Here is a 14,905-nt window from a genome sequence, read left to right as displayed (position 1 = left end):
AGCATCAGAGAAGGAATAAATAAAGATAAAAATGAAAACATTTATTTTTCTTATTCTTAATTGACCTATAAGATAAAAATGTGTTCAAAGTAATAATAGAGTGATGTAATCAAAATGACCAAATAGGAGTTTTCTACTATCTTCTTCACAAAAAACATCAATTTTGATAGTCACCCACATGCAAAAGCCCCTTTGTGGAAGTTGGAGAGTCCAGTAGAGAAGTTCCAGTAAATCAGTAAGCAGAAAAGTCCAAGTTTGGTCATACTGATGAGGGTAAGAGAAACAATTTGACTTTACCAGTGTCACCCTGACCACAAGGTGGCACAGCTCAGTGCCAAGAGAAACCTTCTTTGCCTACAGTTCCCCCATGAGAGAAAGTAAGAATGAATGAGTAAGCACCTGACTTCCCAAGTTGTGAGGGACACTGGCAAAGAGATCCACTTTTTTCTTGCTCCATCCAGAATACTGAAATGCACTGCATGACTGGGGCAGAGACAAGCTGGGAGAACAGCAGCAGCCAAGACTCTCAGAGGTCATCAAAGGGGTGCAGATCCCACAAATCACTTTGAAGACCCCCTCAAAAAGCCTGCCCATGAGCTGCTGTTAACACCTTGACTACAGTTCTCCCTAGCTGGTCCACAAACACCAATGATGCCCCATGCAAGTCACCCACACAAAATCAATATCCTGTGGCTTGCTCCATATGTGCAACCCCAAGGGTGTCAAGAATGAGCCTTTGCAGATGGCTGATGTGCACACAAAGAAAGCTGGTCCAAATCTATGGGATTGGAAGAAGGTACACAAATTTGAGCATTCAGCATCATGCTATGGAAAGCAAATAGTATACTCTCATCATCTAGCCTAGCATAGCAGGATTGACAGAAGTCATAGTCTTAAGAATTCACTTCCAAAAGGGAACAAGTAGTATGAAGCAAGCGTACCATTGAAAGGATCTGAGAAAGTCTGAAAATCCCTAACTGGTTGATGGAAGGTATTTATTTTCTTCCTGAAGGCAGTCAGAAAAGACTGGAAGAGGTGACTGCTACTTCAGATGTAGAGACTCAGGCTCAAAGTGAAGGGATGAATAAAGATACTCCATGCAAATAGAACCAAAAGAGATCAGGATTGCTATATTCATTTCCGTTTTAAGTCAAAAACTGTATCAAATGACAAAGAAGTTCATATAATGACAAAGGAGTCCCTTTTATCAAGATGATATAACAATTATAAATATATACACACCAAACATCAGGGTACTTAAATATATTAAGCAAATACTAACAGATCTGTAGGGAGAAATAAGCAACAATATAATAGTAAGAGACTTCAATACCGTACTTTGAACAATGCGTAGATCATCCAGACATAAAATCAATAAGAAAACAGCAGACTTGAATGACAAAATAGACCAAATAAACCTAAAACAACATAACACACATTCTTCTCAAACACACATGGAACATTCTCCAGGCTCTAACTTCTATGAGGTCTCAAACAAGCCTTAGCAAATTTAAGAAAAAAATAAACCAGTTATCTTTTCTGACACAGTGGTATGAAACAGGAAATCAATAACATGAGAAACAGTGGAAAATTTATAAATATGCAGGAATTAAATAATTCACTCCTGGGGGCACCTGGGTGGTGCAGTCGTTAAGCATCTGCCTTCAGCTCAGGGCTTGATCCCAGCATTCTGGGATTGAGCCCCACATCAGGCTTCTCCACTAGGAGCCTGCTTCTTCTCCTCCCACTCCCCCTGCTTGTGTTCCCTCTCTCACTGGCTGTCTCTCTCTGTCAAATTAATAAAATCATAAATAAATAAATAAATAAATAAATAAATAAATAAATAAATCACTCCTGCACAACCAGTGGGTCAAAGGAGAAATAAAAAGGGAAACTTAAAAATATCTGGCACCAGGGGCACCTGGGTGGCTCAGTCATTAAGTGTCTGCCTTTGGCTCAGGGCATGGTCCCAGAGTCCTGGGATCGAGCCCCACATCAGGCTCCTCCACTGGGAGCCTGCTTCTTCCTCTCCCTCTCTCCCTGCCTGTGTTCCCTCTCTCACTGGCTCTCTCTCTGTCAAATAAATAAAACCTTTAAAAAAATATATCTGGCACCAAATGAAAATGGAAACAGAGCATATCAAAACTTATGGGATGCAGCAAAATGGTTCTAAGAGGGAAATACACAGCTACAAATGCCTACATTAAGAAAAAAATAAAAACTTCGAATAAATAACTTAACTTTACACTTCAAGGAACTAGAAAAAGGTAAACACAAAGTTACCAGAAGTAGGGACATAACAAAGATCAGAGAAGAAACAAATGGTGGAAACCAGAAACACAGCAGAAAGATGAATGAAACTAAGATCTGCTTTAATAAACAAAATTGAAAAACACGTACCTAGACCAAAAGAGAGAGAGAGAGAGAGAGAGAGAGAGAGAGAGAAAACACTCAAAAATCAGAAATGAAAGAGGAGAGGAGACATTACAACTGATACCACAGAAACGTGAAGGATCGTTAAGTGTCTACTAGAATCAGTTATATGTGAACAAATTGGATAACTAGATGGATACATCCCTAGAAACATACAGCCTCCAAAGACTGAATCATGAAAAAAAAAAAAACAGAAAACCTGAATAGACCAAAAATGAGTAAGGAGAATGAAGCAGAAATTAAAACCCTCCCAACAAAGAAAAGCCCAACTTCAGATGGTTTCACACATGAATTATACCACATCTTTAAAGAACTAACCCCAATCCTTCTCAAACTTTCCCAAAAATTTAAAGAGGAGGGAACACTCCCAAATTCATTTTACAAGGCCAACATTATCCTGATACTAAAACTAAATAAGGACACTACAAGAAAAGAAAATTACAGGCAAATATCTTTGATGAATATGATGCAAAAATTCTCAACAATTACCAGCAAACATTGAGGTTCATGTGTCCCTTTTCATTAGTATTTGTATATCCTTTGGGCAAATACCTAGTAATGCAATTGCTGGATCATAGGGTAGTTCTATTTTTAACTCTTTGGGGAGCTTCCATACTGTTATCCAGAGTGGCAGCACCAGTTTGCATTCCCACAAACAGGGGAAGAGGGTTCCCCTTTATCCACATCCTCACCAACACTTATTGTGTCTTGTGTTGTTGATTTTAGCCATTCTGACAGGTGTGAGGTGATCTCTCATTAAAGCTTTGACTTGCATTTCCCTGATGATAACTGATATTGAGCACATTTTTATGTCTCTGTTGGCCATCTGTATGTCTTCTTTGAATACAAACCCTTTATCAGATATGCCTTTTGCAAATACCTTCTCCCACTCCATAGGTTGCCTTTTAGCTTTGTTGATTGTTTCCTTTGCTGTGCAGAAGTTTTCATTTTGATGAAGTTTCAGTAGTTTGTTTTTGCTTTTGTTTCCCTTGCCTCAGGAGACATATCTAGAAAGAAGTCGCATGGCCAATGTCAAATGGGTTACTGCCTGTATTCTTTCCTAGGATTTTTATGGTTTTCAGTCTCACATTTAGGTCTTTAATCCATTTTGAACTTATTTTTGTGAATGGTTTAAGAAAGTGATCCAGTTTCATTATTTTGCATGTTGCTGTCCAGTTTTCCCAACACCATTTGTTGAAGAGACTGTCTTTTCCCCTTGGATATTCTTTCCTGCTTTGTCAAAGGTTAATTGACCATATAGCTGTGGGTTCATTTCTGGGTTTTCTGTTCTGTTCTATTGATCTATGTGTCTATTTTTGTGCCAGCACCATACTGTTTTGTTCACTACAGCTTTGTAATATAATCTGAAGTCCAGAATTGTTATGCCTCCAGCTTTAGTTTTCCTTTTCACAGTTCTTTATAGCAACATTATCTGCAACAGCCAAACTATGGAAACAACCCAAGTGTCCATCAAATGGTGACAGAATAAAGAAGATGTGGAATATATATATGAATGAAATTATATATATATATGACAAGGATGCCCACTCCCATCACTCCTATTCAACATAGTACCAGAAGTCCTAGCGAGATAAATTAGGCAAGAAAAAGAAATAAACGTCATCCAAATTAGAAAGTAAGAAGCAAAACTCTCTGTTTGCAACAACTGATTATTTGAAAATACAAGTAAAGTCCATAAATGTCTAGCCAGGATAACTAAGAAAGAGAAAAGACATGAATTACTAATATCAGAAATGAAATGGGCACATCACTACAGATGCCATAGACATTAAAAGGATAATCAAGCAATACTATGAACTATTCTGTGTTCACAAATTTGATAATCTAAACGAAATGGACCAATTCCTTGAAAGACACAATATGGCAAAATTCACACAAAAAGAAAGAAATAGTCTCTCATGGTTCATTCCCCCCTTTTGTTTAACCACCCTTTCTTCTTCCCTTTCTTCTCCTACTGATCTTCCTACTTCTTATGTTCCATAAATGAGTGAAATCATATGATAATTGTCTTTCTCTGCTTGACTTATTTCACTTAGCATTATCTCCTCCAGTGCCATCCATGTTGCGCAAATGTTGAGAAATCGTTCTTTTTGATGGCTGAGTAATATTCCATTGTATATATGGACCACATCTTCTTAATCCAGTCATCTGTTGAAGGGCATCTTGGCTCCTTCCACGATTTAGCTATTGTGGACAATGCTTCTATGAACATTGGGGTGCATATGGCCCTTCTCTTCACTACATCTGTATCTTTGGGGTAAATACCCAGTAGTGCAATGGCTGGATCATAGGGTAGTTCAATTTTTAACTTTTTAAGGGACCTCCACACTGTTTTCCAGAGTGGCTGTACCAACTTGCATTCCCACCAACAATGTAGGAGGGATCCCCTTTCTCCACATCCTCTCCAGCAATTGTTGTTTCTTGCCTTCTCAATTTTTGGCATTCTAACTGGCATAAGGTGGTATTTCAGTGTGGTTTTGATTAGAATTTCCCTGATGGCTAATGATTTTGAACATTTTTTCATGTGTCTGTTAGCCATTTGTATGTCTTCATTGGAAAAGTGTCTGTTCATATCTTCTGCCCATTTTNAGGGCACGTATTGCATGGTGCACTGGGTGTTATATGCAAGTAATGAATCATGGAACTTTACATCAAAAGCTAGGGATGTACTGTATGGTGACTAACATAATATAATAAAAAATATTATTAAAAAATAAATAAACATAATTTAAATTTTAAAAAAAGAAATAAATAATCTGAATAGGACTTTATCTATTAAGGAAATTGTCTCAATAAATGAACTTCCCAAATAGAAAGCACCAAGCCCAGATGGGTTTACTGGTGAATTCTACCATTTAAGGGAGAAATTATACCAATCATCTACAATAACTTTCAGAGGATAAAAGCAAAGGGAATATGTCCTAAATTATTCAGCATTGTCTTTCATTAAGATTTTATTTATTTCTTTGAGAAAGAGAGAGTGCACAAGTGGGGCGGGGGGCAAAGGGAGAGGGAGAAGAAGACTCCCCACTGAGCAGGGAGCCCAACACAGGGCTGGATCTCAGGACCCCAAGATCATGACCTAACCTGAAGGCAGATGCTTAACCAATTGAGCCACCCAGGCACCCCTCAATGTTATCTTAATACCAAAACCAAACAGGGGTGCCTGGGTGGCTCATTTAGTAGCATCCAACTCTTGATCTCAGCCCAGGTCTTGCTCTTGGGGTCAAGAGTTCAAGCCCAGCTTTGGGCTCCATGCTGGGGAGCCTACTTTTTAAAAAAAAGGAAAGAAAAAAAAACAGACAAATATATCACACTCAAGTGTGATTTATCCCATGGATACAAGGCTGATTCAGCATTCAAAACAGAACTAATAAAATCCAACACATCAATAAGCTAAAGAAGAAAAATTACATGATTATATCAATAGATGTAGAAAAACTATTTGATAAACTCCAACACCCACTTAGGGTTTTTAAAACTTGCAGTGTACTAGTAACTGAGAGGAATGTCCTTAACATGATAAAGAATGTCTACAAAAACCTACAGCTGTCAACATACTTAAATGCAAGAAACTTGAAGCTTTCCTACAAGGGCCAGAAATAAGGCAAGGATGGCCCAGCTAACCACTGCTCTTCAGCATTGTACTTGAGATCTCAGCCAATGCAATAAGACAAGAAAAGGAATAAAAGACATACAGATTAGGAAGGAAGGAATGTGTTGTTGTTTTTCCACTGATGACAAGATTGACACATTAGAAAATCTGAAAGAATGGACCAAAAACTCTGGGAATTAATAAGTGATTAAAGCACGGGTGCAGGATACAAGCTTAATATACAAAAGTCAATGACTTTCCTGTATACCACCAATGAACAAGTAGTTTTAATTTGAAAACACAGTACCATATATTTAGCACCCCCCAAAATGATATACATAGGTATAAATCTAACAAAATATATAGAAGATCTATATGAAGAAAACTACAAAACTGATGAAGGAGGTTGAAGAAGAACTAAATAAATGTAGCGATAGTCCATGGGCATGGTTAGGATAAGTAATTTTGTGAATATCACTAAGCTGATTCTAAAAGTTTATATGGAGAGGCAAACGCTGAAAAATAGCCAAAATTATATTTAAAAAGAAGAAGTTAGAGGACTGACAGTACCTGACTTCGATATTTAATATAATGCTACTGCAATCAAGGCAGTGTGGTTTTGGGGGGAAAATAGACAAATAGATTATGGAACAGAATAAAAGAGTCCAGAAATATGAAGCCAAGTGATCTTTGAAAAAGGAGTACAACCTATTCAATGGAGCAAAGATAGTCTATTCAACAAATGATACTAGAACAAGTAGATACCCATATGCAAAAAAATGAACCTAGACACATATCCAACACCCTTCACAAAATTAACTCAAAATGCATTACTGGCCTAAGTGTAAAACTATAAAACTCCTACCAAAAAAATAGGAGAAAATATGGATTACCTTGAACATAGCCATTACTTTTTAGATACAACACCAAAGTCACAATCCAGGAAAAAATAATGGGTAAGTTGGATTTCATTAAAATTAAGGGGGGCTTTGATTTGAATTTCCCTGATGGCTAATGATTTTGAACATTTTTTCATGTGTCTGTTAGCCATTTGTATGTCTTCATTGGAAGTGTCTGTTCGTATCCTCTGCCCATTTTATGATTTGTTTATTTGTTTCTCGTGTATTGAGATACCACCTTACACCAGTTAGAATGGCAAAAATTGAGAAGGCAAGAAACAACAATTGCTGGAGAGGATGTGGAGAAAGGGGATCCCTCCTACATTGTTGGTGGGAATGCAAGTTGGTACAGCCTCTCTGGAACACAGTGTGGAGGTCCCTTAAAAAGTTAAAAATTGAGTTACCCTATGATCCAGCCATTTCACTACTGGGTATTTACCCCAAAGATACAGATGTAGTGAAGAGAAGGGCCATATGCACCCCAATGTTCATAGAAGCATTGTCCACAATAGCTAAATCGTGGAAGGAGCCAAGATGCCCTTCAACAGATGACTGGATTAAGAAGATGCGGTCCATATATACAATGGAATATTACTCAGCTATCAGAAAGAACGAATTCTCAACATTTGCGCAACATGGATGGAACTGGAGGAGATTCTGCTAAGTGAAATAAGTCAAGCAGAGAAAGACAATTATCATATGGTTTCACTCATTTATGGAACATAAGAAGTAGGAAGATTGGTAGGAGAAGAAAGGGATAAAGAAAGGGGGTAATCAAAAGGGGGAATGAAGCCTGAGAGACTATGGACTCTGAGAAACAAACTGAGGGCTTCAGAGGGTGGGGGTGGGGGAATGGGATAGGCTGGTGATGGGTATTAAGGAGGGCATGTATTGCATGGTGCACTGGGTGTTATACGCAACTAATGAATCATCGAACTTTACATTAAAAATAATTTAAAAATTAAAAAAAAAATTAAGTGGGGCACCTGGCTGGTGCAGTTGGTTGAGCCTCCAACTCTTGGTTTCAGCTTGGGTCATGATCTCAGGGTCATGGGATCAAGCCCAGTGTCTGGCTCCACTCAGTGTGGAGCCTGCTTGGAACTCTCTCTCCCTCTGTCCCTGCCCACCATTGGCACTCCCTCCACTATCTCTTTCTCTCTCCCTCTCTCTGTCTAAAAATAAATAACTAAATGTTTCTGCTCTATGAAAAACATTATCAAGTGAGCAAAAAAAAGCCACAAACTGTGAGAAAATATTTGTAAAATATGGAGCACCTTGGTGGCTCAGTTGTTTAAGAATATGCCTTTGGCTCGGGTCATGATCTCATGGGTCCTGAGATGGAGCCCTGAGGCGGGCTCCCTGCTCAGTGGGGAGTCTGCTTCTCCCTCTCACTCTCTGCCCCTCTCCCTACACGTGCTTGCTTTCTCTCTCTCTCTCTCAAATAAAGAAGTAAAATGTTTAAAAAGAAAGGAAGGAAGGAAGGAAGGAAGGAAGGAAGGAAGGAAAGGAAGGAAGGAAGGAAGGAAGGAAGGAAGGAAGGAAGGAAGGAAGGAAGGAAGGAACTGCCAAAATGTCTTTAGAAATGGCTGTTCATGAAATTAAAATAAAAACTTTTGTTCAAAATGAAAAATAATATTAATAAAAAATAAAATGGCTGTACAATTTTGCATTCCTAGCACTAATAAATGAGTGCTCCCATTGATCCACATCCTTGCCAGTATTTCTTGTTATCAGTGTTTTGGATTTCAGCTTTTCCAATGGGTGTGTAGTGATGTCTCATTGTTATTTTAATGTAATTGTTTAATTTAATTCCCTAATGACAAATGATTTTGAGCATCTTTCATGGGCTTATTTGTCATCTGTACATATTTTTTTTTGGTAAGGTATCTGTTTAAATCTTTTGCCCATTTGGGGCACCTGGGCGGCTCAGTCAGTTAACTGTCTGCCTTCAGCCCAGGTCATGATCTCAGAGTCCTGGAATCAAGCCCCGCATCAGGCTCCTTGCTAAGCAGGAGGCCTGCTTCTCCTTCTCTCTCCGCCTCTCCCCCTGGCTTGTGCTCTCTCTCTCCCTTTCTCTCTCAAATAAATTAAATCAACCAATCAACCAATTAATCTTTTGCCCATTTTTAGTTGGGTTATTTGCCTTCTAATTATTGAGGGTTTTTTCAATTTTTTAATGTATGCCAACCTTGTATTCCCAGAATAAATCTCACTCAGTTCTAATGTATTCTCCTTTTTATATGCTGCTAGATTTAATATACTATTATTTGATAAATATATTTTTTAAAGATTTTATTTATTTATTTGAGAGAGAGAGAGCACACAAAGGGAGAAGGAGAAACAGACTCCCTGCTGAGCAGGGGTCCTGACAAGGGGCTCAATCCCAGGACCCCGGGATCATGACCTGAGCCGAAGGCACTTAACTGTCTGAGCCGCCTAGGCACCCCTTAATAAATATATTTTCATCTATGCTCAGAAGATATATCATTCTGTAATTTTCCCTTATAATTTGTAGTGTCTAATTTTAGGATCAAAGTTATGCTGGTCTTATAAAATGAATTGTGAAGTATACTCTCTTTCTATTCCTGAGATACATAGTAGGAATGAGTACATATGTTCACTAAAAAATGTGTTCAAGGTTGTTTATTAAAAGCACTATTCATTCATATTAATGTTTTTAACTCCTCTTAACTTTATTATTTCCTTCATTCTATTTTATTTGGATTTATTCTATTATTCTCTTTCTAACTTCTTAATTAAATAATTAATTTACTTATTTTTAATCTTTCCTCTTTTATAATATAAAGCATAAATTTTCCCCTTAGATAGTTTTAGCTGCATTCCAAAAGTTTTTATATGTAGTATTTTCATTATTATTCACTTTTGTGCATGTGTGTCTAATTTTCTTATTTGAGTATATTTTACACACAATGTAACATTAGTATTAGGTGTACAACATAGTGATTCAGCATCTCTGTACCTTATGCTATGCTCACTGCAAGCATAGCTCCCATCTGTCATCATACAGTGCTATTACAATATCATTGACTATAGTCCCTATGCTGCACCTCTCCTCCCTGTGATGTATTCATTCCATAACTAGAAGGAAGCCTGTATCTACCACCCCACTTTACCCATTTTGCCCACCCCACCACCCCCATCCCTTCTGGCAGCCATCAGTTTGTTCTCCATGTTTATAGGTCTGAGTCCCCTTTTTGTTCGCTTGTTCATTTGTTTTGTTTTTTAGATTCCACATATAAGTGAAGTCATATGGTATTTGTCTTTCTCTGTCTGCCTTATTTCACTTAGCATAATACCCTCTAGGTTTACCCGTGTTGTTGCAAGTGGCAAGATCTCAACATTTTTATGGCTGTGTAATATTCCATTGTGCGCATAGACATAGATACATAGACATATGTCTATCTAATCTTCTTTATCCATTCATCTACCAGTGGACACTTAAGTTCCTTCCATATCTTGGCTACTATAAATATATATATAGAAACACACACCTACACACATACACACACAAATAGAACAGAACAAATAGGATGGCAAGAGTGAAAATCCGTGGTAAACATCTATAAGAAAAATTAGGTGATCCAATATCTCCCGAGAACCTGAAATACAAACAGGTAGGCCAAAACCACAGCAACAAGACTCATGTACAATTGGCAGTTATGCAGGACATGGCCAAGGGAAGAGAAAGAGTAATTTTGATATTCTTAACAGCTAGGGACTCTAGAAATTGTTAAGTTTTGGAGAGAGGAATTTTCTATTTCAAAAAAATAACCCAAACAAACAGCAAACATACAGAAAGGTGCTCAACATCATTAGTCATCTGGGAAATACAAATTTAAACTTGCAATGAGATACCACTGAACACCCATAAGAATGGTTAAAATTTTAAAAATTGACCATATCGAGAGTTGGTACAGATGCGAATAAAGGGAACTCTCATACATGGCTTGTTGGAATAAAAAAAAATACTTTAAAAATGTTGGCAGTATTTACTAATGCTAGTGAATCTCAAATCTCTGCCCCAACAGTTCCACTCCTAGGAAAATGATTTCATATAAGCACCAAGAGGTAGGTAGAGAGTATTTTTTTAATTGTATGTAATAGCCTCAAACTGGAAGCTATATTAGTTATCTCTTGCTGTATAACAAATTACCAAAAAAAACTTGTGGTCCAAAACAAAAATAAACATTTCCCAGAGTTTCCGTGAGAAATTTAGGAGTGGCTCAGCTGGGTAGTTCTGGCTCAGGGGCTTTCATGAAATTGGAGTAAAGCTGATGACTGGGGCTTCACTCATCTGAAAGCTCACTGGAGCTGGCGGATCTTCTTCTAAGATGACTTGCTCATATGGTTGTTGACAGTTCCTCGTCACATGCTTCTTTCCACAGGACTTCTTGAGTGTCCTCCTTACAACGTAGTGTTTGGCTTCCCCTACATCAAATGATCCTAAAGAGAGCAAGATAGGGGGAAAAAAGAGAGAGCGAGAGCGCAAGATAGAAACCACAATGTCATCTACGAATTAGCCTCAGAAGTCACACTCTTGTTTCTGCAGTGAATAGGTCAGCCCTATTCGTTGGGAAGAGGATTAGATAATTTTGTGATAACTAAGAGGTAGGGATAATTTGGGGCCATTTAGGAGGCTGGATACCATACCATATATCCACCAACAACAGAGGTGTAGCCACACACTGGCAACTTTATAGTAATGAACACAAATGAAGTACAGCTATACACAGCAACACTGCTGAATCTTAAAAATGTAATGAGTGACAGAAGCCAGATAAAAATAATGCAAACTGTATTATTGCATTCGTATGAAGTTCAAAAAAGGCAAAATCAAATTATAGTATTTAGGATTCCATACTTCGGTAATAAAACCATGAAGAACAGGAAAATAAATGCTTATCCTAGAGAGGGAGTGAGTCGCTAGTGGCACATAGCCGACTTCCGGAGTGCTGGGTTTCAGTTACATGCTGGTTAACTTTATTATGATTCACTGAGCTGTACATTTATGTTCTATACATATTACATAGTTTATATGTTTGATGTATTTCCCAATTTGAAAAGGTTTTTTTTTACATTTTACCTCACGGAGGTTATTTAGGGACTCATGACAAGATAAAATCAGTATTATTCATATGTACTTTTTAAAAATATTTTAATTCCAATTAATTCCATTTGCGATAATCTCCAATTGTGTGATAATAATATAAGTGCATCCTCTCAGTTAGGAGTGGCTACATATTACTACTGTATTTTCAAAAGCTGTAATATCCCATTTCTCCAGTGAATGCCTTCACATTTGTGTTTTATTATGATGATTTTTTTCTTTTCTTTAGGATGAAGACTGCCTAGTCATAAGAATAGTATAGAAATCCTACCCTAAACACACACACACACACACACGCATGCATACACACACACCTGGAGAAAGAAACCACACCAAAATTTTGTGAGCAGTTTCAGGACAATGGAACATTAGGACTCATATAAGTCAGGTTTGGCAAAGTAAGTGTATGAGCTTGCTGTGATTGCCTGACCCTCCATAATTTTTACAAACTATACGTATTAAGACCATACTTCACATGGAAGTAAATCTATTGAAATATTTAACAAAATGACGCTATACTAAAAGAGAATGGGTTTTGGGATTGCGTTGTCTTTTGTATTAACATATATTCTCTCTTACATTGGTATGGACAATTGGAATGGTAGTTATTTGGGAATTTTGTAAAACTCTTATTTTGTATCACTCTTATCTTCTGTTACTTTCCTTTCTTAGGTAACATCATACACCAGGAGCATCGAGGGATTATTAGCTACTACATTCCCAAAGAGGAAATCTGCTGGGGAAAGGTGATTATAGAAATCATACTCTCTAGTATTATGTGTAATAGAGGATTGATAGAAGGAAGCATTGGGATTCAAGCATCGGCAGAGGAGAACATTTGTTACTTTTCAAAGGCCCCTATAGTTTGAGACTTCTGACCCTAAATTCTATTATTCCATACTCAAGAAAATGAGGAGGGAAACTGCCTTCTCTAATTTTCCAACCATCTTTTCCTTCTACTTTCTGGCTTCCCCCTTCTGTGTCTTTTTGTCCGTAAGCATATACCTGGCAGAAGTTGGGGAATGACTGGGTGAGGAAAAGGGTCACTGGGGATATTACAATGGTAATACCATATTTTTTTTTCTGTTAAAGGTGTTTAGTATTTTGGAGGAAGCTAAAGTGCTATTCAATCTAGAAGACTATTCTGTCAGTCAGATAACACTGGAGCAGGTCTTCCTGACCATTGCTAATATCGATAAAGCAGAAAATATTCAAGAAATAAAAGTGCTATGAGATTCAGTTCCAACCAGTGACCATTATGTCTTGTCTAGATTTCTGCCTGCAATTAGATACACGGAGGGACTTCTCCCTCTCCATCTATATCTTTCTGTGTGTGTGCACATTTGTATACACAAATTGAACCCCCAAAGAAGAAAATTTGTAATCTTTGGAGATTAAGATAAGTGACCTGTTGTGAAGAACTGAACTGTAAAGGGTCTGAGATTTTAATGAAAGTTATCAAGTTGGCCTACCACAATTTCACGAATACTGACAGAAGACATTGGAATCCTGGGTCAGAGACACAAGAATTTGTTACAGCAACAGCAGTAGTCAGAGATTATATTTGTACCAGTCCTTTAATCCCTAATTCTCACAAGCCAACACAAAGAGAGCCAGGTAATTCCTGTACATTCAGTGACCTATGTTACAGTAGAGAAACCCTGGGTTTATGGAACCCAAATCTGTTATAATGGGCCATAAATAAACCTGCCCTACCTTTGCTATGGAAGGAAACATTCTTATACTAAAAATGAAGTAAATGTTTCCTTTGGTCCAGAGGGAGATATGACCCCTCCTCAAGGCTGTTTGCTGTACAATCAACCTTGCAAAAATAGTCCAAAACAAAAGGGCAGTTAGTGCTTCTGTTTGCAAGTCATGCAGAAGTACAAGAGACCCAGGAAGAATTGTCTCCCAATATCTGCCCCTTGTTTCCACACCAGCTTGGCTTCTGGCAGATTTGTTTTTGAGTATGCCACCTCATCAGCCATTCTGGTTAATCTGGGACTGGGACCAAATTTAATTTGTCTCATACAATTTTTGATTATATGTAGACATTATATGTAAATAAATGGGCCCAGGAAAAAATGGAAAACTTAAACTGATCAATAACTATTTTTTTAAATGGTAAGGTTAATCAAAACTCATCCTATCTGATGATCAAAAAAAAAGCCCAAATGAGTTTTAACTACTTTCAAGGAATCTGTATTTTAAAAGTTGTTCCCGAAAATATAAAAACTGCAAGAAGCCAAATTACAGAACAGGAGAAGATATTTGCAAATGGCATATTTAATAAAGGGTTAGTATCCAAAATCTCTAAAGAACTTACCAAACTCAACACCCCCCAAAAAAACCAAATAATGCAGTTTATAAATAGGCAGAAGACATGAAAAGACACTTTTCCAAAGACATCCAGATAGCTAACAGACACATGAAAAGGTGCTTGAGATCACTTAGCAGGGAAAACCACAATGAGTACCACCTCACACCTGTCAGAATGGCTAAAATTGACATCACAGGAAACAACAGATGTTGGTGAGGATGCGGAGAAAGGGGAACCCTCTTGCACTGTTGCTAGGAGTGTGAACTGGTGCAGTCACTTTGGAAAATAGTATGGAGTTTCCTTAAAAAGCTAAAAATAGAACTACCCCATGGTCCAGCAATTGCACTAGTAGGTATTTGCCCCAAGGATACAAAAATACAGATTCGAAGGGGTATATGCACCCAAAGTTCAAAGCAGCATTATCAACAAGAGCCAAACTATGGAAAGAAAAATAAACAGAGCTTCAGAGAACTGTAAGATACCATTCAGCACACCAACACACATGTAAT

The 14,905-nt window shown here is 37.6% G+C and overlaps 1 protein-coding gene across 1 annotated transcript in view; it reads left to right on the top strand.

Moving 5' to 3' along the window:
* LOC105242040 (ATP-binding cassette sub-family A member 3) overlaps positions 1 to 13,322 on the top strand; it is a 151,642-nt gene extending 138,320 nt beyond the window's left edge. Inside the window, exons 28-29 of the mRNA XM_034669564.1 lie at positions 12,749 to 12,822; positions 13,169 to 13,322. Of these exons, the coding sequence (XP_034525455.1) occupies positions 12,749 to 12,822; positions 13,169 to 13,309 (215 nt within the window). The 3' untranslated portion in view covers positions 13,310 to 13,322. The remainder of the gene's footprint in view (positions 1 to 12,748; positions 12,823 to 13,168) is intronic.
* Positions 13,323 to 14,905: the final 1,583 nt, after the last annotated feature.

The sequence above is a fragment of the Ailuropoda melanoleuca genome, chromosome 10, assembly GCF_002007445.2.
Source record: "Ailuropoda melanoleuca isolate Jingjing chromosome 10, ASM200744v2, whole genome shotgun sequence".
Lineage (NCBI taxonomy): Eukaryota > Metazoa > Chordata > Mammalia > Carnivora > Ursidae > Ailuropoda > Ailuropoda melanoleuca.
Note: the sequence above shows the minus strand (reverse complement) of the source record. Positions and strands in the feature narration are given on the sequence as shown.